At 43.2% G+C, this 27,157-nt stretch overlaps 1 protein-coding gene across 1 annotated transcript in view; it reads left to right on the top strand.

Moving 5' to 3' along the window:
• Positions 1 to 11,802: 11,802 nt before the first annotated feature.
• Positions 11,803 to 27,157, top strand: part of GLIS1 (GLIS family zinc finger 1) — a 77,225-nt gene continuing 61,870 nt past the window's right edge. The window contains exons 1-2 of the mRNA XM_063428094.1: positions 11,803 to 11,840; positions 26,573 to 26,750. Coding sequence (XP_063284164.1) covers positions 11,825 to 11,840; positions 26,573 to 26,750 — 194 coding nt within the window. The 5' untranslated portion in view covers positions 11,803 to 11,824. The remainder of the gene's footprint in view (positions 11,841 to 26,572; positions 26,751 to 27,157) is intronic.

Below are 27,157 nucleotides of genomic sequence, written 5' to 3'. Positions count from 1 at the left end.
GTGCTGAGAATAGTCTACTCTGTTTAAATAAATAGGGTATTACAACCCCCTTTGTACAACCAATCTAGATATCTAGCAAATATTTACACCGGAATTGACTCTGGGTGTGTGCATATTGCCACTGTATCTTAGGTGGTTGCAATGATGTTGCATATTTAATTTTTTGATACATTGTTTCAAGGAAACACATTTCGATATTCCTTTGAAGCTGCAATAGTTTCTGTTTATTGGTGTCTGTAAATATTTGCACTAGTAAGACTGTTGTTGGAATTGTATTACTTATTAATATCTTTTGGACAAATCAGTATGTACGTTTTTTTTTTTTTTTAAATTCTTTATTTTGTTGTGCAGTTTCAACAGAGATGTCCGCATTGCCACAACAGCTCATGCAGGCATACTTAACAATATATAATAGTACAGTAGCGGCATATAAACATACATAGCACTTTTTATGTATTAATTGTGTAGTTGTGGTGTCGTCTATTGGTTCGGACATGTCCAAAACCTGGTGCTTTCTGTGAGTGTGCCCACTCGAGTTTTGTCTGAGGACATGTGGTGTCTTATGGGTCTTATGGGTTTGTTTGAGAACCAGCTATGGAGGCGTTTGTTGTATGTGTGGTGTGGGGTCCCTCCCGCTTGGCCGTCCATCTAGGCCCCGGTGTGTGAGGGTGAGCCGTGTCATGGATGGTACGTGCCCTAGGAGGCCCTAGGATGATATGTGTCCTTCACTGGGGGTGCCCACCTGTCGCCACGGATATGTTTTAGCTGTGTCTTCCATGTTCGTGTGTGGAGGTAAGTTAAATGCAGATGTGGTCATTGGTGAGCCTGATTGTGAGTGTGTGTGTCCCTGGTATAGGGTGTGAGTGCCGCTGTCGATGCTGAAAACCTACGTCGGGGAAACCTATATGGGCTATTGGTGTACTAGAAAAAGTCAACTTTGGTTAACAAAAAATTCTATAGGGAGTGGGAACTTGGGTGTTGCCCATGTGCAAGTTCTCAATAATGTAGAGCGGGTTCATCTTGGGCAGGAGGCCATATCCTGGGGAATGCATTATCAGCTTACTCTGGGGTTCTGGGGCGAAACCCCCTGTTGCAGTGTCCCTCAGGGTATCTTTCGTTGGTGCGGCGGTCGGGTGGGTGCTCTCGGAATAAAGTCCGTCACAGTGGCCGGATCCAGTTGGGTGAGGTCCGAGTTTTCGCTGCGTATGGGCGACAGTAGGCCTGCTGTGCGCAGTTGAGAGTCCAGTTCAGGGTAGCTCCGAGCTCGGTATGTGGTATCCTGATGTGTGAAGGTAATCATGTTCGGCGTCCCCCATTTATACTGTATGTTCTTGCTCCTGAGGTGTTGTAAGAGTGGCTGCATGGACTTACGCCATCCCATGGTGCTTTTAGTTAGGTCCTGAAAGAGGGACAGCGTGGCTCCCTCAAATGTCAGAGGGGTTTTCCCCCGTGCTGCCGCCAGCAGCTGGGCTCTGTCCTGCAGGTTTTGAAAACTGAGGATTAGGTCGGTGTGTGCCGTGGCTGGTGCCGTTGCGGGCTTTGGCAGTCTGAACATACCATCGAGTGGCACTGCTTTTGCCTGTTTGGTTGGCAATAAATCGGCTAGCAGGTGCCTGACGAAGTGCGGCATGTCCGTCTGGCCTATTGAGTCCGGGATGCCTTGGATCTTGAGATTATAGCGCCTTCTTTGGTCCTCAAGGGTGTTTATCCGGTTGTTTGAAATGCTTTGTTGTGATTGCACTTCAGTTAGTGCTTGTTCCAAGGACGCTATCCTAGCTTCTTGGGAGGTAGTTGAGGCCTCAAGCTTCGTGACCCCCTCCACTGCCTCTCTTATACCGGCCATGTCTGCTGCTAGGTTGGTTCTGAGCTCTGCCAGCATGCTCTTAAGTATTGTGGCCGTGACAGGGTCCTCTGCAGGGGTATGTGAGGGCCTGGAAATAGGTGGAGGAGCTTGTGCCATACCTTCTCCGGGGTCTATGGAGAAAACATCGGATGAGAGTGAGTATCCGTCGTCTCCCGCCGCCATTTTGTCCCATGCAGACTTTTGTGAACGTCGGAGAAGTTCACCGATATCATGGGTAGTCGGGTCTTTATCCGCTCGGGTTTTCTTATGCTTGCGTCCCATTGCTAATCCCGGGTCGGGAACGGGTATTTGAGCCCCGGTGGACGTCGGGAATCGCCTTATTGAGCGTTTTGTTTGCAGTTCGTGTCGGGGAGCTCTCAGTGTGTGCGACCGCTCTGCTCCGCTTCGAGCCCCGCCTCCCAGTATGTACGTTTTTATTTAGGATATATTCTTTTCTTGAATTATCCTTCCTTTAGTACTGTTTTAACAATATTAATAAAAGCTATTTTTCAATTTTGGATATTTATTTCTTTTTTCATCTGTTTTTATTTTCATCTTTGATGGTGACACATATACAGATACAAACACTGACACACGTGCAAATACACAGACACACATATACAAACACAGACACACACATAGATACAAACACTGACAGATATACACATGCACAAACATACAGGTCAATATGTACACAATCTTTAGCCACCCTTGTGTTTCCTACCTTTTGGGTGCAGGACGGGGGCTTCTGCTGGCTCAGGCTGCTGGGAGTTAGGGGCTATTTCTCATTGTTTGCTCTCCCTCCTTCTCTCTGCCTTCCCTCTCGTACCACTTGGAGTATGTTATCTGGGAAGAAATGACAGGCTTTTTCTTCCTCCTATCACTTGCTGACATTGTTTAAGGACCCAGTGCACTGTTAAAGAGCTACAGCACAGAAATGGGCCCATGAATACACATGCCCATCGGGTGTCCCTAAGTGCATGACTCACCCAATGGGACCACTTAGCTTGTAGTTCTGCTGCTGGGGGGAGCAGGGAGGTGGGGGAGCTAAATGCAGGGGTTTTAAGAGCAATTTACAGTCAAACTCACTACAATTATCATTATCTTATTTTTCAAGACCACCAAGGCCCCTGAGGGTCATTGAGGTACCAATTTCAATAGATGAAAGATGAACATAATACAGGCTTTATTATACTGCATTTGTTAAAGGGACACTGTAGGCACCCAGACCACTTCAGATAATTTAAGTTGTCTGGGTGCTGTCCCTTTTGCACTTAGTGCTGCAATGTACAACATTTCAGTTCCAGAGAACTACAATGTTTACATTGCAGCACTAAGTCTGCCTCCAGTTAACCCCTTCAGCACTGCGGGAGGTGGGGGGAGGGGGAGCCCAAGGGAGGGGGGACCTATTAAACCTATAGTGCCAGGGAAACACCTTTTTGTTTTCATCCAGAATGCAACAATTTGCAGCATTTCAGTACCAGTATGGTATGGTGTTTGAGAAATGTCAGAATCTTTGTATGTATGCAGGGCCAGCCTTAGGCCATCAGGCGCCCTGTGCGAAAAGTCTTCTTGGTGCCCCCCCTAAGTTGCCTGTATACAGTCACACACAGGTACAGGCAGACAGTCACACAAACAGTTACTAGCAGACAGTCAGACATGCTCAGTTACAGGCAGACAGTCACACACACACACACACAGTTACAGGCAGACAGGCAAACATGCTCAGTTACAGGCAGGCAGTCACAGAGACAAACACACAGTTATAGGCAGACAGTCACACACAGTTACAGGCACACAATCACGAACAGTTACAGACACACAGTCACACACACAGTTACAGGCAGAGAGTCACACATACTCCGTTACAAGCAGAAAGTCACACACACTCAGTTGCAGGCAGGCAGACACTCACGCATGCTTATAGGGACACACACGCTCTGTTAAATGCTGATGGTCACACACACAGTTGCAGTCACACATACAGGCACAGACAAAGTCAGCTACAGCGACAAACACAGTTACAGCCACACACAGGAAGACAGTCATACACACACACACACACAGTCACACACACAGGCAGACAATCACACACACACACACATACACATACCTCTTTCCATTACGGCTGAAAGGGACAGTTGAGGTAGTTGGTTGTTGGGGAAGCAGGAACTCCTTCCTGTGCAGCAGTTTCCAGGGGCTTCTGGTAGGTATTAGCCCTGCCTTACGATAAGCTCCACCCCGTCGCTCAGTAAACCCCGCCCTGACTGCCTTGATATTTTTTTTTTCATAGACCCAGGTGGAGAATAATGAAACCCTCCACCCGGGTACCTACTCTAGCTCCCCCCTGCACTCCTGTCACCCAGCCATGTGTGAGCTGTGTCGGCCACATGGCGCCCCCTGCTCCATGGTGCCCTGTGCGGCCGCACAGATCACCCACCCCTCAGGCCAGCCCTGTATGTATGTAATTCTGGCATCTGCATTGTTAGTTTCATGGTAGACTGTGAATTTCAAGGCAATTTAAGCAAATGTAAAGATTAATGCTTAACCCATAATTTGCTTGCAGTGGATACCTCAGTTGAAGTTTGGGTTTACATCCAACGATTTAAACCCACATTTAGGTGTCTCTGCATGATTTAAACTGTATTCAAATATACCTGAAGTTCCATCTAGGCTTCATTATTCTCTGCTTGGTTCCAAATTCAGCTCTGCTTGAAATATTTTCACATTTTGTTATCCAATATCCACGTATTATCTCCACTGGATTCTAATGGGTCTACTGCATGTTATTATTATCATCATTTTTATAGCGCCAACGTGTTCTGTAGCACTCTGCAATTTTACAATGGGGATATAAAACAGATAACCACAAACAAATTATTGTATACATAAACAGGAGGTGGAGAGGGCCCTGGCCATATGAACTTACAATTTAACAGATGCACTCTATTCTGTGTAATCTTCTCTGGGTTCCATGGGTTGTTTCTTTGTGAATTCTGTGTTCATTATGCCAATAATAATACAATAATTGACTCGTACACAGTGAATATGCACACACACAGATTTAACTAGGTAAGGCCGTAGCATTTTTATTTGGGGCTTTAATAAATAAATTCCAAAGTATTTAAAACATCAGAAATACTTATAAACAGCTTTACATTAAAACTGTTCAAATAAATTGCATTCATTAAAACATAACCAAAGCCAGTCTGCCATAAATGCAAATAGTCAGACTGCCAATGAAAACCATCTGAATAATAAAAATATCCTTCCCCTTTAATCAAGGGGACAACTTACCCCAAATAAGTAGATAAAATAAATATAATACATTGGGAGGGAGATTGGGGGGGGAGTGACTGTAGCTGTTCTGATCCTTTACAATTTTCTTGCATTATCCATTGTGAACGCAGGATGAATTTATAATGGAGAGAGTCTTACAAGGTGCTGGACTTCCTCCAGCAGTGTTCAGCTGAATGGGAGCATCTCTGCAGATGGCAGGTTGACTTCCTTGAGGTGCATGTTTGGAGCGGGGCAGCAGCATTCAGGGCAGAGGTGAGGGTAGCTTTATACGAGGAGATAGTCAGAGAGGAATATTAGAAGATAGGGATGGACGAGAGCACAGAATAGACATCAGCTAAAGGTGTTGCTGAAGGTCAATAGAGTTCAGGTTCCTTCTATCTATATTCAATTGCTCTCTTAAGCTCCCCTTAAACTTGCGAATGTTGTACTGGTCCTTAAAAATCCATCTCTTGACCCATCTTCCCTTTCCAACTATAGTCCCATATCCCTCCTCACTTTCTCTGCAAATGTTCTGGAACAATTTGTTTTTACCTATCTGGCTTGCTTTCTTAATTCCAACTCTCTCCTCAACTCTCTTCAATCTGGCTTCCACCCTCTCCACTCTACTGAGACTGCTCTGATTAAATTAAGTAACAATCTAATCATAGCTAAATCAGCCACTGCTCTAAACGAATTCTTCTTGGCCTCTCTGCTGCCTTGGAACTGTTGATCACGCCCTCCTTCTTCAAATTCTTACCTCGGTCTCTGTGACACTGTCCTCTCATGGTTCTCTTCTTATCTCTCCCAACGTTCATTCAGTGTCTAATTTTCTAATAACGCCTCCTCCCCTCGTCCTGTCTCAATTGGAGTCTCCTAAGGCACTTTTCTTGGTCCTCTTTTGTTTTCTCTTTACACTGCTTCTCTTGGCAAGCATATTCATTCCTTTGGATTCCACTATCACTTGTATGCCGATGACACCCTGATATATCTCTCCTCCACTGATCTCTCCTTTGCTGTTCTAGAACATGTCACCAGCTGCCTCTCTTCCATCTCTGATTGGATGTCCTACTGCTTTTTGAAACTCAATTTATCTGAGCATCTTATCTTCCCTCCTCATCATAGTGATCCTGGTCTTATGGTCGTCAGTGTATTTCACTTGGATACAGCACATTCTTACTTTAGCTCCAATGTATTCTCATTCTGAGTTCTGTTATCTATCTGTTCTCTGTTATGACTCAGTATCTTCATGTTCTTCACTTTGTTTTGATATCTACTTTTGTTTAATTATTGGTTCCAAAATTTGCTCATGTTTAGTCTATGTTCCAATATTTGTCTGTCCGTGTTCTAGTTATGGTTCCAATTGTCTCCATGTGTTCATCTCTCCATGTTTACTGTACATAAAAGCAGGGTTTTACCCAATAATTGTATCCATTGATAGTTTTCATTCGATTCTAACATCTTTTTAAATATACTTGGTTTTATCATATCTGTAAAAGTCTCACTCCAAGTTCTGATGCCACTGCATGTTCTGCTTTGTGGGATGTTCTTGATATTACTGTCTTTGTCCTCCATTGTCTTCCACTGACACATCATCTGCTCTGGGATAATTACATGTTTTTTTTGCGGTTGTGATATATCTGCTCAAGGTTCTGATACCTTGCCATGGTGTTCTTGATTCTTGATTATCAGCGAAATGGAGCTCAGAATCCTGAATAACGATTATCGAGAACAGTTATATGATTCAGAAAAGTGAAGTTTAAATGTCATTCCAGGGTCATTATTCAAGTGTCATCGGTTCAATTATGAAGAGGCAAGCAAACAGTGAGATTCGAGATAGAAGGCAAATCTGGAGATCCAATAGGTTCCTGGTGCCATAGATTGTGTGATCCCCAAGTTGGTGGGCTGCATGGCAGCAGCTTACTGGATGCATGACTACCAAGACATGCTTTAAAACCAAATCACCACACCCCCAAACCATTTCCTCACTAAAAATAGAAATGTAACCAATGAGGAAGGGGAAAATAGCTTGGCCACAGCTTTATTTTAAACCAACCATAAACAACATATGAAGCAACCACTTCTGGCTGAAAGTTCGGTTCCAGTGAAGTAACCACTGCTGGCTGAAAGTTCGGTTCCTGTTCGCCTCCCATGACAGAAACCCCATCTCCCAATCTTTGAGCTACCATTTACTCCAGGAGCTAGCCCAGACAATAACTGAAAAACAAAATGCCAAAACAAAGCAAACACATCGAAGGGAGGACAAGGCATGCAAAGGCGAAAAAGGATCATAGCAAGAAAGCGGATGGTGTGTGGGGACAAAAAGGAGGTGGAGTGGTGAGTAGCACCATTTAATAAACTTTTTCACCATTAATGTAGCCAATTAGACAGGCATAGACAGGCATGCAAGGCAGTCATAGCTCAAAAAAACTAAACAGTGCATTGGACTTCATAGACGTAGGAGAACTGTAAGCGTCTACACAAAACAATTAAGGCAAGTTTAAAATAGAAATGAACTGGTCCATTAATTAACCTTCTCTCCAAACCATGTCTGTCGTGCATGGATGGAGTCTGTGCACAAAAGGTGGAAGGCTGAAGTCTCTGCTCAGATTTGTTTCCCTTTTAAATTCTTCCACTGGAAAGAAAATGCTCACATGAAGAAAATTTGCTTTGACAGAAATCTTGGCACACCCAATTATAAGTTGGGAGTACTCAGACTAATGGAAGAAGTGATCTGAATAGTGGACAATGTACAGTACAAACTGTTTCGTGGAAGAAACCTTGGCCTAAATGGAATATGAAGATGACTACAGACCTTGAGGGTCATATTTGTATGTGTGAAGGAGTACAAGTCAACTATGATGGCTAGCAAGTACTGTCGATTAACTTAACAATTATTATTATTATACAAAATGAAGTCATGTATCCAAGCAAGTAATCTATTCAATTTAGAGCGAACTCCCGTGTTCTATATTATAGTACTAAACAAACTAGCCACTGCCTGCATATGGGATGACTCTGTAAAGTGTAACACAACTATTACTGTAATTATCATGCCCATTCTACCATTGGTTTGTCTTCAGGTCTAGACTTTCAGTTCTTCCTGATAATAGGTCAGTCTGTAGTGTAGATATTTTATTACAATTTGTTTGGTCTCTACCTACAGTTTACAGTCTTGTATAATATTCTTTTTGAATAGTAGCTCTGTTGCCCAGGGTTTGTTTATCACCTGGGATGCAGTCATTGTCACTGGTTATGGGGGTTTCCAGTTGTCGTCACTGCTGATGGATTGTCTGTGGAGTAGATTGTCTATGACTATGTGTGTCGATGGGCCTCATTTGCTGTTCAATTCTCCTGATCTCAGTTTCAGGTTATTGATGTTTGCTCTGTATCATTAGTTTACAGCTGCTGTTCATATTTTACTGGTTTACATTGCTGGGTTGAAATTTTTGTCTGTTGTTGATATGGCTGCCTGGTTTGTATCAATGACTAAAAAGTGGTTTTCCTTATAGGTTAATTTTTATTGCTAGGATGCAGTTTCTGGCTCTGTGTTTGATCATTATTTCTCCGAGATTGTAGTAATTATTGCTTTTTTCAATGTACACTATAGTCCCAATATTTGATATGTAGAGTAACTTCCTCTTTTTTCACAGCCTCCCTCCAAGTCAATGGCACTACCATCAGTTCTACTTTGCAGGCTCGCTGCCTTGGTGTTTTCTTCTACTACCTCTCCTCCATCCCTCATATCCAGTCACTCACCAAATCATGCCATCTCAAAAACATAGATCACTTCCACCCCTATCTAAAGCCGGATGCTAGTAAGGTGCTGGTCCATGCCCCCTGTTTGACTTGTCCCTATCATTACTCGCCTTCAATACTGCAATCCGCTTCACAGTGGTCTTGCATGCTCCCAGGTAGCCCAGTTACAGTCTATAATGAATGCAGAGGCAAGGCTAATCTTCCTGTCCGACCACCTCTGTCAGTACTTACACTGGCTTCTCGTAAGATTTAGGGCTCAATTTAAAATTCTTGTGCTTGCTTCCAAATCTCTACATAACGCTGCTCCTACCTACCTATCCTCGCCAATACACAAACATGTCCTGTCCAAGCCCCTTCACTCTGCCGAAGATCTGTGTCTATTCTCTGTTCATACGCGCACCTCTGACGCCCTCCTCAAAGACTTCTCTAAGACTACACCGTTCCTATGGAACTCCCTTCCCTGCCCTGTTAGACTCTCACCCAGTCTCAGTTCTTTCAGAAAATCAATAAAAAACACTTCTTTAGGAAAGCATACCAATTAAACTGTTAAACACATCCTAACCTTACCTCTTGTGCCACTTTACCCCACTCCCTCTAGAAAGACCCTCTACACCTTCGGTTCCTGTGTCTGCAACTCATTTTGCTGCAGATACTTGTCTGCTAGTCCACCTATTGTACAGCGCTGCGGAATTTGATGGCGCTTTATAAATAGTAATATTAAGGTAGAGTACACTGTAAACCCAACGCAGATATTACGCGAGACACATCAAGTAATAGACACGCTGTGACAAAGCTTTATGTAGTGTCAATCTTTAGCCTCTAGACAGTACTTTGTATGGCATTGGTAATTCCACACTATTCTAGACAACTGGCAAATTATTGTCACTTTGAAACTATTTTTCTCTTGCTTGAGACACTCAAAACGAATATGCGTTTTATTGTTTTACCATTTTTGGGAGATTGCTGAATCAAAACATCCAAACTATATTAACTACTTAAGCTCTGTGTAATTTACAGCTCTAAAATGTCTCCAGTAAAAAAAACTACGACGGAGATTTTCGACTTCATTGCGCTTTGTGGCTTGGCAACTCTTGCATGTACTGTAGCAGTGTCACATTCTGAAAACGGTTTGTAGCAGAAAGTTTAGCTTGTTACATCTGCTTTTAATTTCATGCCTTTTCAGATGTGGAAACCGCTTGCTGTCTAGTCTCATTTCTAGGTAGAAACATAGATATGGGAGAATCATCCCAGGGATACATTTTCCTTGAAATAGTAATAAAATGTAAAATCTCCAGTTCCAGTTAATGATGTCATTCTGTTGATCAGGTAAAGAACCCTATATCGGGATCGTTATCTATGGGTAATATTATAAGATTTATCTTAAACGTGGAAAAATATGAAAGCTAGAGAAAGGAATTGTTCTGCTTTGAAGAGTTTTTTGTGTGTATTATTTTGGTACAATAAATGCCTAGCTACGAAAGTTAATTTTAAACGCAGGATGCAAATATACAAGATACAAATATAAACTCGTGCATTATCCTTTTATCTACTACAAAAATACTGCAAATTATAAAATATTAAATGTTATTTATCACCCAATTCTTCTTAATCATGATTTTAATTCATACAGTAAAGGTTTATATTGATATATATGCTCAAATACCTTGATCATAAGTATTTGTAAGAAATCTGCTGGTGTGTATGGGAATGTAGATTTCCGAGAAACCAGTAGAATGGAAAATGTGATGGTTGTCATGATTATTCACTAAATCCAGAGAATTCACCAGGGAATTCATAATTTTCATTCAAAATAGCTAAATTTGAAAATGTTTCCAATTCAGATAAATGTCTAGCTTTGCTATTTTGGTCAAAATTTACAATTTCATTGTCTGTTCTACACAGCTCGTGGTTAGGTGAATGTCCACCTCAACAGCAAATACAATACTAAAATAAAATCCCATACATTGTATGGAACTTCCAGATACATGCCAATAGCCCAGATTGTACCTATAGTCTGTAATTGTGACAGAGTCTCTTCTCCTCTCTCTCTACTGCCTGCGAACCATGTCATCTCCCATCTGAATGTTGGTACAGTATGAGTTCTACCTCTTTACCAGACATCTGAGGTGGTCTGGTGGAGAAATGATCTTTCTGGCAGGGCTTAGACAAATAAAGCTTCAGAATTAAGAGTTAACATGTTGACAGTGCTGAAAGGTAAACTATTTTTGTAATACCAAACGAGGTTGATACAACATAACATTTGCTCTGTGCTAGTATGGCCATCTGCTAAAATGAATGTAGAAACCTGATACAAAGGCTAGTATGAAGGCTTTCTATTTTGGAACATTCATGACAATGGCTGTTGTCCACCAATCCAATGCTTCCCTGTCAAAAGCAATGAACACAGTGTTTCTCATAGAGAAGCACTGGGGACACACAGCGTCTTGTGTCGGCATACTTTGTATACTGATGCCGGACATCAAGTCAATACTGTTATGGAATCTCGTTTTTTCGGTTGGATCCCTAGAGCCTTGTCTGCATGGTAGCTACTAATAGGTGTGGAAACTGCAAAATGTAGAAAGTGCCATGTCTCGAAAGCGAAAATGTTTTCATTTGCAAGATACAAGGGTAGCACCTACCTGACATTTACTTCATTAAGATGAAGTGATTTGGGGGCTTACACTGTCCATTTAAGCACTTTGCTTCAGATTTACTTCTTATACATTTAATCCACAATGTTTTAGGCAAAAAAAAATATGATTGAATGTTAAAGGTGTAAAGTATGATTGTGATTATTATTAACATTTATATAGCACCAACGTATTCCGCAGCGCTGTACAATGATAGAATGAGGATATTTGACAACAGGTAATTAATATACAAAATATTGATAGATACAAAAGACGAAGAAGGCCCTGTTAAAGCGAGCTAAACATTCTGTGAGGAATGATCTGTGACAGAGGTAATTTGCAATGTTTGTTATGATAACGGCATGTGATGGGATATATTTACTTTCGCTGTTATACACTGCACATTGTCTTAGAGTAAGCATCACATACCTCTTTTAATAAAGCCAAAATGTTATTTATCAGTTCCATTCATAAACGGAATAAGACACATTTCTCCAGGGGGTGGCGCTGCTGACCCCTATGTTTTATGGTTTAGAGCTGTGGTCGAAAATATCAATATTTTTTCAGATTAATTTACTAAAATGCTTTGACTTGTGTGTTTTTGAGTTTTTGATAAATTTGAGGTACAGTTTGTATAGAAAAAATGGATTTCTGCTTCGCTGGAAGTGTTTGGTTAACATTTTGGTTAACCCTTTCACCACCAAGCAATTTTTATTTAAGATAATATTTTAATAATATATATATTTTTTTTAAAACATGTGGTGCATAGCAAGCACATAAACATATGATAAGACATCAATTTCTTGTATAGATTGCTGTATAGACAAATGAAAACATTTACACAGTTTCCATTTCTAAGTCATTTATCCTTCACTGTGGAAATTAAAAGCTTTAGACAATATACAGTATCCTTATATTGCAATATTTCACACAGGGTCTGAAATAGTGGTATAAACGCAAAGATAGAATGTTTACTTATATGCAGTAGTTGTGTCAAAAATAAAGATGGTCAAATACTCAGCTTTTAGGTATCTGTAAGGATCCTGATGGCACAACGAATAGAGTTAAACTATATATATATATATAAAATATATAAAAATATAGGTATTCAAAATGTTTTATAGCAATTTTTGTCACCTAATGTAATGCTAAGAGGCTGACTTTAGGAATTGTGTGATCTTTGACATTACCTTTACTGTTTTGAATGGGGGGGGGCTGTCATTTTCAAAGCATTTGCAGACACTAAACTGGTCGAATGGGCTTCTGGAAAAAAAATCCTTTCTCTACAAGCTGGTAATCATTCCCGGAGTATAAATGCTGCTAAGTAAGCTTTTAAGTGCTAAATTTTGCTTTGCATGCCTACTGAAAGACAAGTGTACAGAATTTTGGTTAGTGAATGGGTTAATATCACCACTGGCTATTTATGACACTTTTTTAACCAAGTTTGAAAAAAGTGTACCAATCCAAGCTGTAAACATATTCCTAATTGTTAGTATAAGGGCAAAATAGTTCACCCACTAAAAAAAAAAAGGTTCCCTTGATAGGAGCTTGGAAGGAAAGGGCCTTGCAGATTGAATACGATTCCTGTAAGCATGTTTTTAAGTCTCTCTCTCTCTGTGTAATAGGTCTTTCCCTCCTGTTGTGTATTTTTTTTTGCATGGTCCGTTTTAATTCTGTTTGTCTGTATCTGATTGTGTCTGTGTGTCAAAATTATAGATAGTGATGTACCGAACTGTTCGCTGGCGAATAGTTCCCGGCGAACATAGCGTGTTCGCGTTCGCCACGGCGGGCGAACACATGCGCGGTTCGATCCGCCCCCTATTCATCATCATTGACTAAACTTTGACCCTGTGCCTCACAGTCAGCAGACACATTCAAGCCAATCAGCAGCAGACCCTCCCTTCCAGACCCTTCCACCCCCTCCCAGCATCCATTTTAGATTCATTCTGAAGCTGCATTCTTAGATAGAGGAGGGAAAGTGTAGCTGCTGCTCATTTGATTGGGAAATGTATAGCTAGGCTAGTGTATTCAGTGTACACTACAGTCCTGAAGGACTCATCTGATCTCTGCTGTAAGGACAGCACCCCAAAAGGCCCTTTTTACGGCTAGAACATCAGTCTGCTTTTTTTTTGTGTAATCTAATTGCAGTTTCCTGCCTGCCTACCAGCTTCTGTGTCAGGCTCACAGTGGATACTGTGCCCACTTGCCCAGTGCCACCACTCATATCTGGTGTCACAATAGCTTGCATTTAAAAACAAAAAAATGTTTTTCACTGTAATAGATTAATTAGCAGTTAGTTGTCTGCAAGCGTCTGTGTGTCAGGCTCACAGTGGATACTGTGCCCACTTGCCCAGTGCCACCACTCAAATCTGGTGTCACAATAGCTTGCATTTAAAAACAAAACATGTTATAGATTGAATAGCAGTTAGTTGTCTGCAAGGGTCTGTGTGTCAGGCCAACAGCGTGTACTCTGCCAGTGCACAGTGCCACTCATATCTGGTGTCACAATAGCTTGCATTTAAAAACAAAACATGTTTTTTCACTGTAATAGATTGAATAGCAGTTAGTTGTCTGCAAGCGTCTGTGTGTCAGGCCAACAGCATGTACTCTGCCAACCTCTGCCAGTGCACATTGCCACTCATATCTGGTGTCACAATAGCGTGCATTTAAAAACAAAAATCTTTTTTCACTGTTATAGATTGAATAGCAGTTAGTTGTCTGCAAGTGTCTGTGTGTCAGGCCAACAGCGTGTACTCTGCCAGTGCACAGTGCCACTCATATCTGGTGGCACAATAGCGTGCATTTAAAAACAAAAAACTTTTTTCACTGTAATAGATTGAATAGCAGTTAGTTGTCTGCAAGCGTCTGTGTGTCAGGCTCACAGTGGATACTGTGCCCACTTGCCCAGTGCCACCACTCATATCTGGTGTCACAATAGCATGCATTTAAAAACCCCCCAAAAATATTTTCACTGTAATAGATTAATTAGCAGTTAGTTGTCTGCAAGCGTCTGTGTGTCAGGCCATCAGCGTGTACTCTGCCAGTGCACAGTGCCAGTCATATCTGGTGGCACAATAGCGTGCATTTAAAAACAAAAAACTTTTTTCACTGTTATAGATTGAATAGCAGTTAGTTGTCTGCAAGCGTCTGTGTGTCAGGCCAACAGCGTGTACTCTGCCAGTGCACAGTGCCACTCATATCTGGTGGCACAATAGCGTGCATTTAAAAACAAAAAACTTTTTTCACTGTAATAGATTGAATAGCAGTTAGTTGTCTGCAAGCGTCTGTGTGTCAGGCTCACAGTGGATACTGTGCCCACTTGCCCAGTGCCACCACTCATATCTGGTGTCACAATAGCATGCATTTAAAAACCCCCAAAAAATGTTTTCACTGTAATAGATTAATTAGCAGTTAGTTGTCTGCAAGCGTCTGTGTGTCAGGCCATCAGCGTGTACTCTGCCAGTGCACAGTGCCAGTCATATCTGGTGGCACAATAGCGTGCATTTAAAAACAAAAAACTTTTTTCACTGTTATAGATTGAATAGCAGTTAGTTGTCTTCAAGCGTCTGTGTGTCAGGCCAACAGCGTGTACTCTGCCAGTGCACAGTGCCACTCATATCTGGTGGCACAATAGCGTGCATTTAAAAACAAAAATCTTTTTTCACTGTTATAGATTGAATAGCAGTTAGTTGTCTGCAAGTGTCTGTGTGTCAGGCCAACAGCGTGTACTCTGCCAGTGCACAGTGCCACTCATATCTGGTGGCACAATAGCGTGCATTTAAAAACAAAAAACTTTTTTCACTGTAATAGATTGAATAGCAGTTAGTTGTCTGCAAGCGTCTGTGTGTCAGGCTCACAGTGGATACTGTGCCCACTTGCCCAGTGCCACCACTCATATCTGGTGTCACAATAGCATGCATTTAAAAACCCCCCAAAAATATTTTCACTGTAATAGATTAATTAGCAGTTAGTTGTCTGCAAGCGTCTGTGTGTCAGGCCATCAGCGTGTACTCTGCCAGTGCACAGTGCCAGTCATATCTGGTGGCACAATAGCGTGCATTTAAAAACAAAAAACTTTTTTCACTGTTATAGATTGAATAGCAGTTAGTTGTCTGCAAGCGTCTGTGTGTCAGGCCAACAGCGTGTACTCTGCCAGTGCACAGTGCCACTCATATCTGGTGGCACAATAGCGTGCATTTAAAAACAAAAAACTTTTTTCACTGTAATAGATTGAATAGCAGTTAGTTGTCTGCAAGCGTCTGTGTGTCAGGCTCACAGTGGATACTGTGCCCACTTGCCCAGTGCCACCACTCATATCTGGTGTCACAATAGCATGCATTTAAAAACCCCCAAAAAATGTTTTCACTGTAATAGATTAATTAGCAGTTAGTTGTCTGCAAGCGTCTGTGTGTCAGGCCATCAGCGTGTACTCTGCCAGTGCACAGTGCCAGTCATATCTGGTGGCACAATAGCGTGCATTTAAAAACAAAAAACTTTTTTCACTGTTATAGATTGAATAGCAGTTAGTTGTCTTCAAGCGTCTGTGTGTCAGGCCAACAGCGTGTACTCTGCCAGTGCACAGTGCCACTCATATCTGGTGGCACAATAGCGTGCATTTAAAAACAAAAAACTTTTTTCACTGTTGTAGATTGAATAGCAGTTAGTTGTCTTCAAGCGGGTGTGTCAGGCCTACAGCGTGTACTCTGCCAACCTCTGCCAGTGCACATTGAAATGTTACCAAATTACAACAAGTCGGAAAGGATGCAGCATTTGCAAAATAAATTAAAAAGTATGCTTTACACAGCTTAAAAGGGTGATGTCACAGCACAACGAGAATCTAACAGGGGAAGAGGTGAAAGTAATCCTCCTCCTCCCACGACCACGCCGGCAAGGACAGGACGCTTTAAAGACGTGTTGTTGATGGAGGACATGCGGAGCTTTTTAAGTCCTACGCATCGCCACAGCCCTTCGGGATCCACCCTCAGAGAACGACTCGACCGACAGGTAGCAGACTACCTCGCCTTAACTGCAGATATCGACACTCTGAGGAGCGATGAACCCCTTGACTACTGGGTGTGCAGGCTTGACCTGTGGCCTGAGCTATCCCAATTTGCGATAGAACTTCTGGCCTGCCCCGCTTCAAGTGTCCTGTCAGAAAGGACCTTCAGTGCAGCAGGAGGTTTTGTCATTGAGAAGAGAAGTCGCCTAGGTCAAAAAAGTCTAGATTACCTCACCTTTATTAAGATGAATGAGGGATGGATCCCGAAGGGACTGACAGTGGGTGATACATTCGACTAAAAAAGGCCTGATGAGATGAGCTGCCTTGGGCTAAAAATGGTCCACACGCTGCTGTATTTTAGCTCTGAATGCCGGTTGACTTGCATGACTTATCCGCCACCAACTAGGGTTCAAGCCGCAATGTTTTAGGGCACTTTCTGCCTGGGAAACAAACATCAATTTTTCTGGCTGCTGCTACAGCAGCGGCTGCAACAATACCTAATTTTTCAGGCATGTGTACATGCCTAATTTTTCGGGCCTCTGGTGCTGCACTGTGGCTTCAAAAACCAAACCCAAAAAAAAAGGCACATAACAGGGATTAAACTGATAGGAATAGTACTACTTAACACACCACTCCTATCTGGTGGCACATTAGATTGCACGCGCAGTGCCCCAAATTTGAAGTAGGAGGACCGACCAAGCATCTTTTTCCATCTCCCGGTTCCTAAAATCGATGCCATATACACGTCCCCTGATAGGGCGCCAGCTCGTTATTCTCTTGGGCGCCAGCTCGTTATTCTCTTTTTCACTTCACTAGGGACACTTTACTGCACTATGGGCACTTGGACCCACTCTTTGTCTTGCACAGTGTTATTCCTAGCCAGCATCTGTGATGGGAAATCAGGCAGTCATCTAAACGTTTAGATTGAGCTTTAGCTTAGAACACCCTTGAAGGAGGAACAGTCCCTATTCTGCTCTGTGTCAATGTGTATCAGGGTCCCTGAGGACAGGTGTCAATCCATATCTGCCAAGTGACCCTATGTAGGAGGAACAGTCCCTATTCTGCTCTGTGTCAGTGTGTATCAGGGTCTCTGAGGACAGGTGTCAATCCATATCTGCCAAGTGACCCTACGTAGGAGGAACAGTCCCTATTCTGCTCTGTGTCAGTGTGTATCAGGGTCCCTGAGGACAGGTGTCAATCCATATCTGCCAAGTGACCCTATGTAGGGGGCATAGGCGTGCGCAGGCTATTGCATTAGGGTGTGCACCCTAAAGCACAAACACACGCCGCATGTATGTATATATATATATATATATATATATATACACACACACACACATATATACATACACTGCTGTGTGTGTGTGTGTGTGTGTGTGCTGTTAGTGTGCTGTGTGAGGGTGGTGTGTGTAAGGGTGCTGCTGTGTGTGTGTGTGTGTGTATGTGTGAGGGTGCTGGTAGTGTGCTATGTGGGTGAGGGTGTTTGTGTGTGTGTGTGTGTGTGTGTGAGGGTGCTGTTTGTGTGTGAGGGTGTTTGTGTGTGTGTTAGGGTCCTGTTAGTGTGCTGTGTGAGGGTGCTGTGTGTGTGAGGGTGCTGTTTGTGTGATGTGTGTGTGATGGTGCTGTGTGTGTGAGGGTGCTGTTTGTGTGATGTGTGTGGGTGTCATGTATTTCTGGGGGTGCTGTTTGTGTGTGTGTGTGTGTTTGCGAGGGTGTTGTTAGTGTGCTGTGTGTGAGGGTGTTGTGTGTTTGTAAAGGTGCTGTGTGTGTTTGTGAGGGTGCGGTTAGTGTACTGTGTGTGTGAGGGTGCTGTATGTGTACTGTATGTGTGTGGGTGCTGTTTGGGTGCGGGTGCTGTGTGTGTGCTGTTTGTGTGAGAGTGCTGTATGTCTGTAGGTGCTTTTTGTGTGTGGGTGCTGTGTGTGTGTGTGTGTGCTGTATGTTTGGACAGATTGTGGAGGTGGGGGCAGATTAGTAAATATCCCCCCTCCCTTCTTACCTTATGTAGGGAGGGGGGATCCTTGCTGCCATGTGCCATCCCTGGTGGTCCAGTGGAGAGTGAACTCTAGCCTGCGGGGCTAGAGTTAACTCTCATGAGATCTGAGCGTTGCCGCGGCAACGCTCAGATCTCGCCAGAGGAACCTGGCGGAGCTGCTGTCTAGAGCTCCCCGGGTCCTCTCCTGCCTCCCTTCATGCTGCTGTGGGCCGGTGAGGTAGATCTTTGATCTCCCCGCCGGCCCATGGAGGCTTAGAGCAGAGCCGACACTCAGCGCCGGTTCTGCGTGAGCCAACAGGGGAGAATAAAGTCCTGGGGAATAAAGTGTGGGAACCAAGATTCCCACCCCCCCAAAAAAAATAATATACACTCCAGTGTGTGTATGTATATGTGTGTGTGTGTGTGTATGTATATATATATATATATATATATATATGTATATATATACACACACTGACACGCATACTCAAACACACACACATACACTCACAGACACACACACACTCATACATTCATAGACACACACATTCACAGACACACTCATACATTCACAGACACACATTCACATACACTGACACACATACACATTCACAGACACACATTCACAGACACACATACACACATACACTCACACACACACATTCACAGACACACACACACACACACACACACATTCACAGACACACACACACACACACACACACACATTCACAGACACACACATATTCACATACACACACACATTCACACACACACACACATTCACAGACACACACACACACATTCACATACACACACACAGACACACACACATACACAGTCAAAGACACACACACACACACACACAAACAGACACACACACACACAAACAGACACACACACACAGACACACACACACACAAACACAGTCACAGACACACACACACATTCACACACACACAAATTATTATTTTTTTTAATTAAAAAAATGTCCACCCAGCCTCCCTACCTGGAGTGCTGGCGTGGACTTGTCCCTGGGGTCCAGTGGGTCGGGCGGCTCTCTCAATATCAGCCGCGGCGAGGGAGCTGTGAGCTCTCTGCTCCCTCTCGCCGCGCGGGCTGTCTGCTGTAGCTGGGAGCCGGAATATGACGTCATATTCCGGCTCCCAGCATCAGCAAGCAGCGCGCGGCGAGAGGAAGCAGAGAGCTCACAGCTCCCTCGCCGCGGCTGATATTGAGAGAGCCGACCGGGGGGGGGGGGGGGTCCATAACCTCTTGCCCCCCCCTCCCATCCATGACAGGGGGGACATGGGGGGAGGAAGGGGGGCGCTGAGTGCCTGCAGGAACGGCGTTCCTGCACAAAAAAAGTGCAGGAACTCCGTTCCTGCAGGACTCAATCCATAGGCGTGCCGCGGGGATTAGGGTGTGCCCAGGCACACCCGGCACACCCCGTGCGCACGCCTATGGTAGGGGGAACAGTCCCTATTCTGCTCTGTGTCAGTGTGTATCAGGGTCTCTGAGGACAGGTGTCAATCCATATCTGCCAAGTGACCCTATGTAGGAGGAACAGTCCCTATTCTGCTCTGTGTCACTGTGTATCAGGGATCATTAGGATAGGTGTCAATCCATATCTGCCAAGTGACCCTATGTAGGGGGAACAGTCCCTATTCTGCTCTGTGTCAGTGTGTATCAGGGTCCCTGAGGACAGGTGTCAATCCATCTCTGCCAAGTGACCCTATGTAGGAGGAACAGTCCCTATTCTGCTCTGTGTCAATGTGTATCAGGGTCTCTGAGGACAGGTGTCAATCCATATCTGCCAAGTGACCCTATGTAGGAGGAACAGTCCCTATTCTGCTCTGTGTCAGTGTGTATCAGGGTCCCTGAGGACAGGTGTCAATCCATATCTGCCAAGTGACCCTATGTAGAGGGAACAGTCCCTATTCTGCTCTGTGTCAGTGTGTATCAGGGTCTCTGAGGACAGGTGTCAATCCATATGTCAAGGTGTCAATATGTCATGTCAGGTGTCAATCCATATCCATTGTGATTTAGGAATGTTAGGTGATTTCTGCCCTTTATGGATTAAAACCAGACTCTGCATCAACTGTGTAATTTTCCATGGGAGTTTTTCCATGGATCCCCCTCCGACATGCCACAGTCCAGGTGTTAGTCCCCTTGAAACAACTTTTCCATCACTATTGTGGCCAGAAAGAGTCCCTGTGGGTTTTAAAATTCGCCTGCCCATTGAAGTCTATGGCGGTTCGCCCGGTTCGCCGGTTCGCGAACGTTTGCGGAAGTTCGCGTTCGCCGTTCGCGAACCGAAAATTTTATGTTCGCAACATCACTAATTATAGAGAATATTGTGACTGTAGTTTAAAACTGAAGCGTAAATTGTAGCCTCAGCATTTGCCCCTCTCAATATTTTAAAAAGGTTTTCCTTAAACTACCACTCCTGTAATCTTCAGCTGAGCCATTCATAGCCAAATACTGGTTATGATCCTAGGAGGTATTAGAAACTCATGTTGTGGATGTTAAATGATTTGTTATATGTACCCGTCCTTTCACGTAAGATGAACTTTAAAAGACAATGCGCTTGTTTCCAGTGTTGCCATTGAATGTCATGTATCAGCCGTTGTTACAACAGTCGATATCTCTTAGGACATAATACTGAACAGTTTCCAGGCTCTGATTGAGAGCTGGGAGGTGTTACCAAGGTGGTTTATAAAAATGCTTTTCTTGAAATTGGCACTTTTGTAAAATAGAACAAAGGGGACATACTGTTAACCTCCAAAGTGTCCCTTTGCTGTGTTTACCTGTTATTATCGTGATATTGCACTATTATGTGTTTGGAAGAAGTGACCAGTCAGCCCAGGGATACAAGGGGAGGGGGTAATGCAATACAATCTAAAAGCAAAGATGTGGTAAGCATGAAGTGTCTTAAAGGAACACTCTAAGCCAATGTTTCCCAAACCAGTTCTCATGGCCCACCAACAATTCAGGATTTATGTATTTTTCCTTTTTTTATTGCAACGATGGTACTGACAAAACCTGGACTGTTGCTGGGTCCTGAGGACTGGTTTGGAAACCATTGCTCTAAGCACATTAACCACTACAGCGCACTGTAGTGCTTATTTTACCAGGAGTGTTCTGGTGCCCCCCATTCTTACCTGGGATCCATTGGGTGCTTGTCCACACCTCCACTACAGACAATTAAAAGCTTCTAAGCAGGAGTTTCCAATAGCTTTAATGAGCCCTCCTGCTCAGACATAGAGCTTTTAGCTCTCCTGTACCTGTAAGGGAGGCGGTGAATGGTGGATCCCAGGTGTGCAGTCAAACCATTAAATGATCTGCTTACTGAAAATGGTGGGGAAGCAAGGACACACCTGGCACCAAAACCACTACAATATTCTGTTTTAGTTATAGTGCTTGGAGTTTTCCTTTAAGCCCTTAAGGACACATGACATGTGTGACATGTCATGATTCCCTTTTATTCCAGAAGTTTGGTCCTTAACCCCTTAAGGACCAAACTTCTGGAATAAAAGGGAATCATGACATGTCACACATGTCATGTGTCCTTAAGGGGTTAAGGGGTTAAGTCATGACAGTGGGTCCATTGGCTCTTTATCACTTACTTATGAGTGTCTCTGAAATCCCCTTGCTTCAGGTGACCATTTTATTTGTATATAAAAATACATTTTTAAATGCATTTAATTTACGATTACTAGAATTTACTTATTAGGCAGTTTTCAAAAACCCACAAATATATATTTTAAGTGGTTTTAAAAGATAATTGAATATAAAATGTGCATTAGTACATTTAGTGAACACACTCTAGAAGCATAATTAAACTCTTACAATGCTCTGTATAACGACATAAAATTAACGGTCCCGTCATTAAAAATAAACCTGACATCACACCACAGCAAAGCATACAAAACATCTCTGTTCATTTTTCACTTAATGCACGTACTTGGTGGCCAAAAGTATGACATCACCTCTTCTAATTAGCACATTTTGTCATTCCACCCACACCCATTATTACCAGTGTAAAAAAAATAAAATCAAGCACACAACCATGCAGTCTCCGCAGACCAACATTGGCGTTAGAAGGACCCATACTACAAAGATCATTGACTTCTAATGTTTAGTGTATAGGAGGCCACCTTTCCAACAAGCCCGTTGGTCACATTCCTGCCTTGCTAGAGTTGACTGGCGTGTGATTGTGTAGGAACCACTAACGCTAGAATAAATTGGCTCACAGGGCATGGTACAGTGTGCAGAGAATATTGAGTGCAGCATTCCCTACTACTGAGTTCAACACTGTCTTTTGAAGCTCAAGAACTGTTTATCAAAAACTTAATTCCAAGGATAAAGGGGACTGCACTCAATCATAAAAATACACGGGTGCTAACTGAGTATGAGCCACCATATCCCATAAATACAAGTATAAATAGAAAAATCTCATGCACTTGCTGTGATAAGTCAAGAAAATTTATTGGACACCACAACGTTTCAACCTGTACCCAGGTCTATATCAAGCTTGATAAAGACATGGGTACAGGTCAAAACGTTGCAGTGTCCAATGAATCTGCTTGACTTATCACAGTAAGTGACTGAGATTTTTCCATTTATCAAAAACGTCATGAAATGGGTTTCCATTTATTAATGTAAAGTCACATGCTAAGGTCTATGCCAATGCCAAGAGTTGGCCTTAGTGGTGTATAGCTCCCCTCCATTGGACAGTGGACAAAGGGTGATGGGGCTTGTATCTTAAGAACAGCTAAGGAATAAGTCATTCCGTAGTTTGTTTTAATGTTCCCTCAAACCCGCGACTAGGTCTAGCAGAAACATATCTGCTTTAGCACAGGCTTTGACCCTGATTAATAATAGGCATTTTTTTTCTAATTTGGATAATGTTACCCTTGGGGTGTAATCTCTTAGCGCTGTGTTTACATGGATAATTACAACCTCTTGGCTTTTTACTCGTTTAGCAGCTGTCATGCGGACTGCAGCCCCATAGCTGCTCATAAAAGGATCCACTAATCTCCCTTTCTCTCTCTGTAATGCATGTTGCATGGTACTCAACATGTCAAGTCTTCACAATGGCAGAAGGATGAATTTCATTATATCACCAAGGTTTAAATATGGTGCATCTAATCTTCCAGGAGGAATCCTGTGAAATAGACTACACAGAGAAACTGTAGTTTAACAGCTTACACAGAAATAGAGATAGGCAGATAGGAGACCTAGGAACTAAAGATAGAAGAGGAGGGTGAAACCACCCAACATTTTTTGCCGTTTTGTGATGCAACCTCATTTGTTTGTTGGGATATTGTTATTTTCAACAGCCTCCTAGAAGGTAACAAACAACTCTCCAGCTGTTGTGGAACTTTAGCTCCCATAATCATTTAGTGGCCTGATGGACTAGGTCACTAGAGCAAGTATTCTCACAATGACTGCTTTAACATATAGTGAATGCATACTGGTTTAGGAGAGGGCTGGATAACGCAGTCAGTTAAATAAACTTTGTCAGTCTAGGCTTCAATGGTTGGCTTACTTGCATGGCTTGTTGTAATTAAGTACCAAGATATAATGTATCTTAGCACTCTGCTTCATTAAAGGATCACTACAGCATTAGGAACACAAAGCCCTAACTTTATGGGTCCCCCCCAACCTCTGACGATGAAAGGGTTAAAACCGCTATTTTACTTACCTCTTTCCAGCACTGGCTAGGTCTCCAACTCCCATGACGTCAAGGTGATGGTGGCAACTAATTTGCATCCGTGGCACTCGCTAAAAACTTCTCCATTGGATAGTATTGAATCAATGCTTTCCTATGAAGAATTCGAAGACGTTCGACATCCTCATGCAAAGTGTGAGGACCTCCAACCTCTGTTATTCCATTAGCTCTCAGCACATAGCGTTACTCTGCTACTCCATAATCTCTCAGCAAACAGTGCTACTCTGCTATTCCACTAGCTCTCAGCACACAGCGCTACTCTGCTACTCCATTAGCTCTCAGCACACAGTGCTACTCTGCTACTCCATAATCTCTCAGCAAACAGTGCTACTCTGCTATTCCACTAGCTCTCAGCACACAGTGCTACTCTGCTACTCCATTAGCTCTCAGCACACAGTGCTACTCTGCTACTCCATAATCTCTCAGCAAACAGTGCTACTCTGCTATTCCACTAGCTCTCAGCACACAGTGCTACTCCATTAGCTCTCAGCACACAGTGCTACTCTGCTACTCCATTAGCTCTCAGCACACAGCGCTACTCCATTAGCTCTCAGCGCACACTGCTACTCTGTTAGCTCTCAGCACACAGTGCTACTCTGCTACTCCACTAGCTCTCAGCACACAGTACTACTCTGCTACCACGTTAGCGCTCAACACACAGTGCTACTCCATTAGCTCTCAGCACACAGTGTTGCTCTGCTACCCCATTAGCTCTCAGCACACAGTACTACTCTGCTACCCCATTAGCTCTCAGCACACACAGTGCTACTCTGCTACCCCATTAGCTATCAGCACATAGTGCTACTCTGCTACCCCATAATCTCTCAGCAAACAGTGCTACTCTGCTATTCCACTAGCTCTCAGCACACAGTGCTACTCCATTAGCTCTCAGCACACAGTACTACTCTGTTACCATGTTAGCTCTCAGCACACAGTACTACTCTGCTACCCCATTAGCTCTCAGCACATAGTGCTACTCTGCTACCCCATAATCTCTCAGCAAACAGTGCTACTCTGCTATTCCACTAGCTCTCAGCACACAGTGCTACTCTGCTACTCCATTAGCTCTCAGCACACAGTGCTACTCTGTTACCATGTTAGCTCTCAGCACACAGTACTACTCTGTTACCATGTTAGCTCTCAGCACACAGTACTACTCTGCTACCCCATTAGCTCTCAGTACACAGTGCTACTCTGCTACCCCATTAGCTCTCAGCACACAGTGCTACTCTGCTACCCCATTAGCTCTCAGCACACAGTGCTAGTCTGCTACTCCATTAGCTCACAGCACACAGTGCTACTCTCCTACTCCATTAGCCCTCCGCACACACAGTGCTACTCTGCTACCCCATTAGCTCTCAGCACACAGTGCTACTCTGCTACCCCATTAGCTCTCAGCACACAGTGTTACTCTGCTACCCCATTAGCTCTCAGCACACAGTGCTACTCTGCTACTCCATTAGCTCTCAGCACACAGTACTACTCTGCTACTCCATTAGCTCTCAGCACACAGTGCTACACTGCTACCCCATTAGCTCTCAGCACACAGTGCTACTCTGCTACCCCATTAGCTCTCAGCACACAGTGCTACTCTGCTACTCCATTAGCTCTCAGCACACAGTGCTACTCTGCTACTCCATTAGCTCTCAGCACACAGTGCTACTCTCCTACTCCATTAGCTCTCAGCACACAGTGCTACTCTGCTACCCCATTAGCTCTCAGCACACAGTGCTACTCTGCTACCCCATTAGCTCTCAGCACACAGTGCTACTCTCCTACTCCATTAGCTCTCAGCACACAGTGCTACTCTGCTACTCCATTAGCTCTCAGCACACACAGTGCACATGGTTAAAGCATCAAGATATGGATTAAGTCCAAATATGTCAGCTACTCCTAACTCACTATTAGATTTCAGCACACAGTACACACAGTGTTAAAGCAGCAGGATACAATGTGTCACACTTACAGCTGTGGCTGGACATCTAACACTGGACTGTGTCTAGCTGGGACCAGTGTGACCACCAGCTATATGTTATGGGCTCTTTTATATAAATATTAACTGGTGACTCAAAACACAACATATTGAGCCAACTCTGAGAGAACTGGTGGCAAATACAGCCATCCAATGAAAGCTAAGGCTAGTGAGTATAAGTAGCAGCACTGTGAATCATGGTACCAACAGACTTTTCATCCTAGGAGGGGCCTACGTCAAAATGTTTTAGACCTGCCATGTTTTAAGGAGTATTCTGAAGGACACTTCCTGGTTACAATTTTTCAAAATTATATTTATTTGTAAGAACTACAATACTAGATAATTTACATACACCGTTTGCCTATTTTCTCTCTTTTCCAGTGAATGGAGGATACACTCAATATACCGTGAAGAAAAGCATGATGGGAGTTGACGGTGTGGTCACGGAAGCCCTTGAGGGCAGAAGGAGCCTCCTCTGCCATCTTGGACATTGTGATCCATCAGGAGCACTTGGTGAAGATTATGAAACGGTGTTGGGACCTGTGCCAGCTGATGCCAGGTAATGTATACACGTAGACACTCGGATATTAATACAAAATACATTAAACTCCTAAATGTTTTGTTACTTTAGATCAGTTAAGGCTAAAGTAGTGCATGGACTATACTTCCCAGCTCAGTCAATGTTTAGACAGTGCAAGGGTTTACTATCACTGTACAAGAAAAAATAGCTAATCCCTTGAGAGCCCTAAGTCCCAAAGTGCAGTTTAATTTACTTTTCAGAGGCACCTGTCATTTTAAAGAAAAATCAGAAATGCAGCCTGCAATTAAATGACTTGTAGTATTGGGATAAAACATAAAAAATAAATCTCTGGTTTTGGAGTTAAGATGGATTTTCCCCCCCTGTACTTTATAACTTTTCTTTTTCTCTGTGAAGTTTATCCATTTTTTTTCTTTTTCAATATCAAA

This window comes from Pelobates fuscus, chromosome 7 (genome assembly GCF_036172605.1).
Source record: "Pelobates fuscus isolate aPelFus1 chromosome 7, aPelFus1.pri, whole genome shotgun sequence".
Classification (NCBI taxonomy): domain Eukaryota; kingdom Metazoa; phylum Chordata; class Amphibia; order Anura; family Pelobatidae; genus Pelobates; species Pelobates fuscus.
The sequence above is the reverse complement of the archived record's forward strand: the minus strand, read 5'-3'. Positions and strand labels throughout refer to the sequence as shown.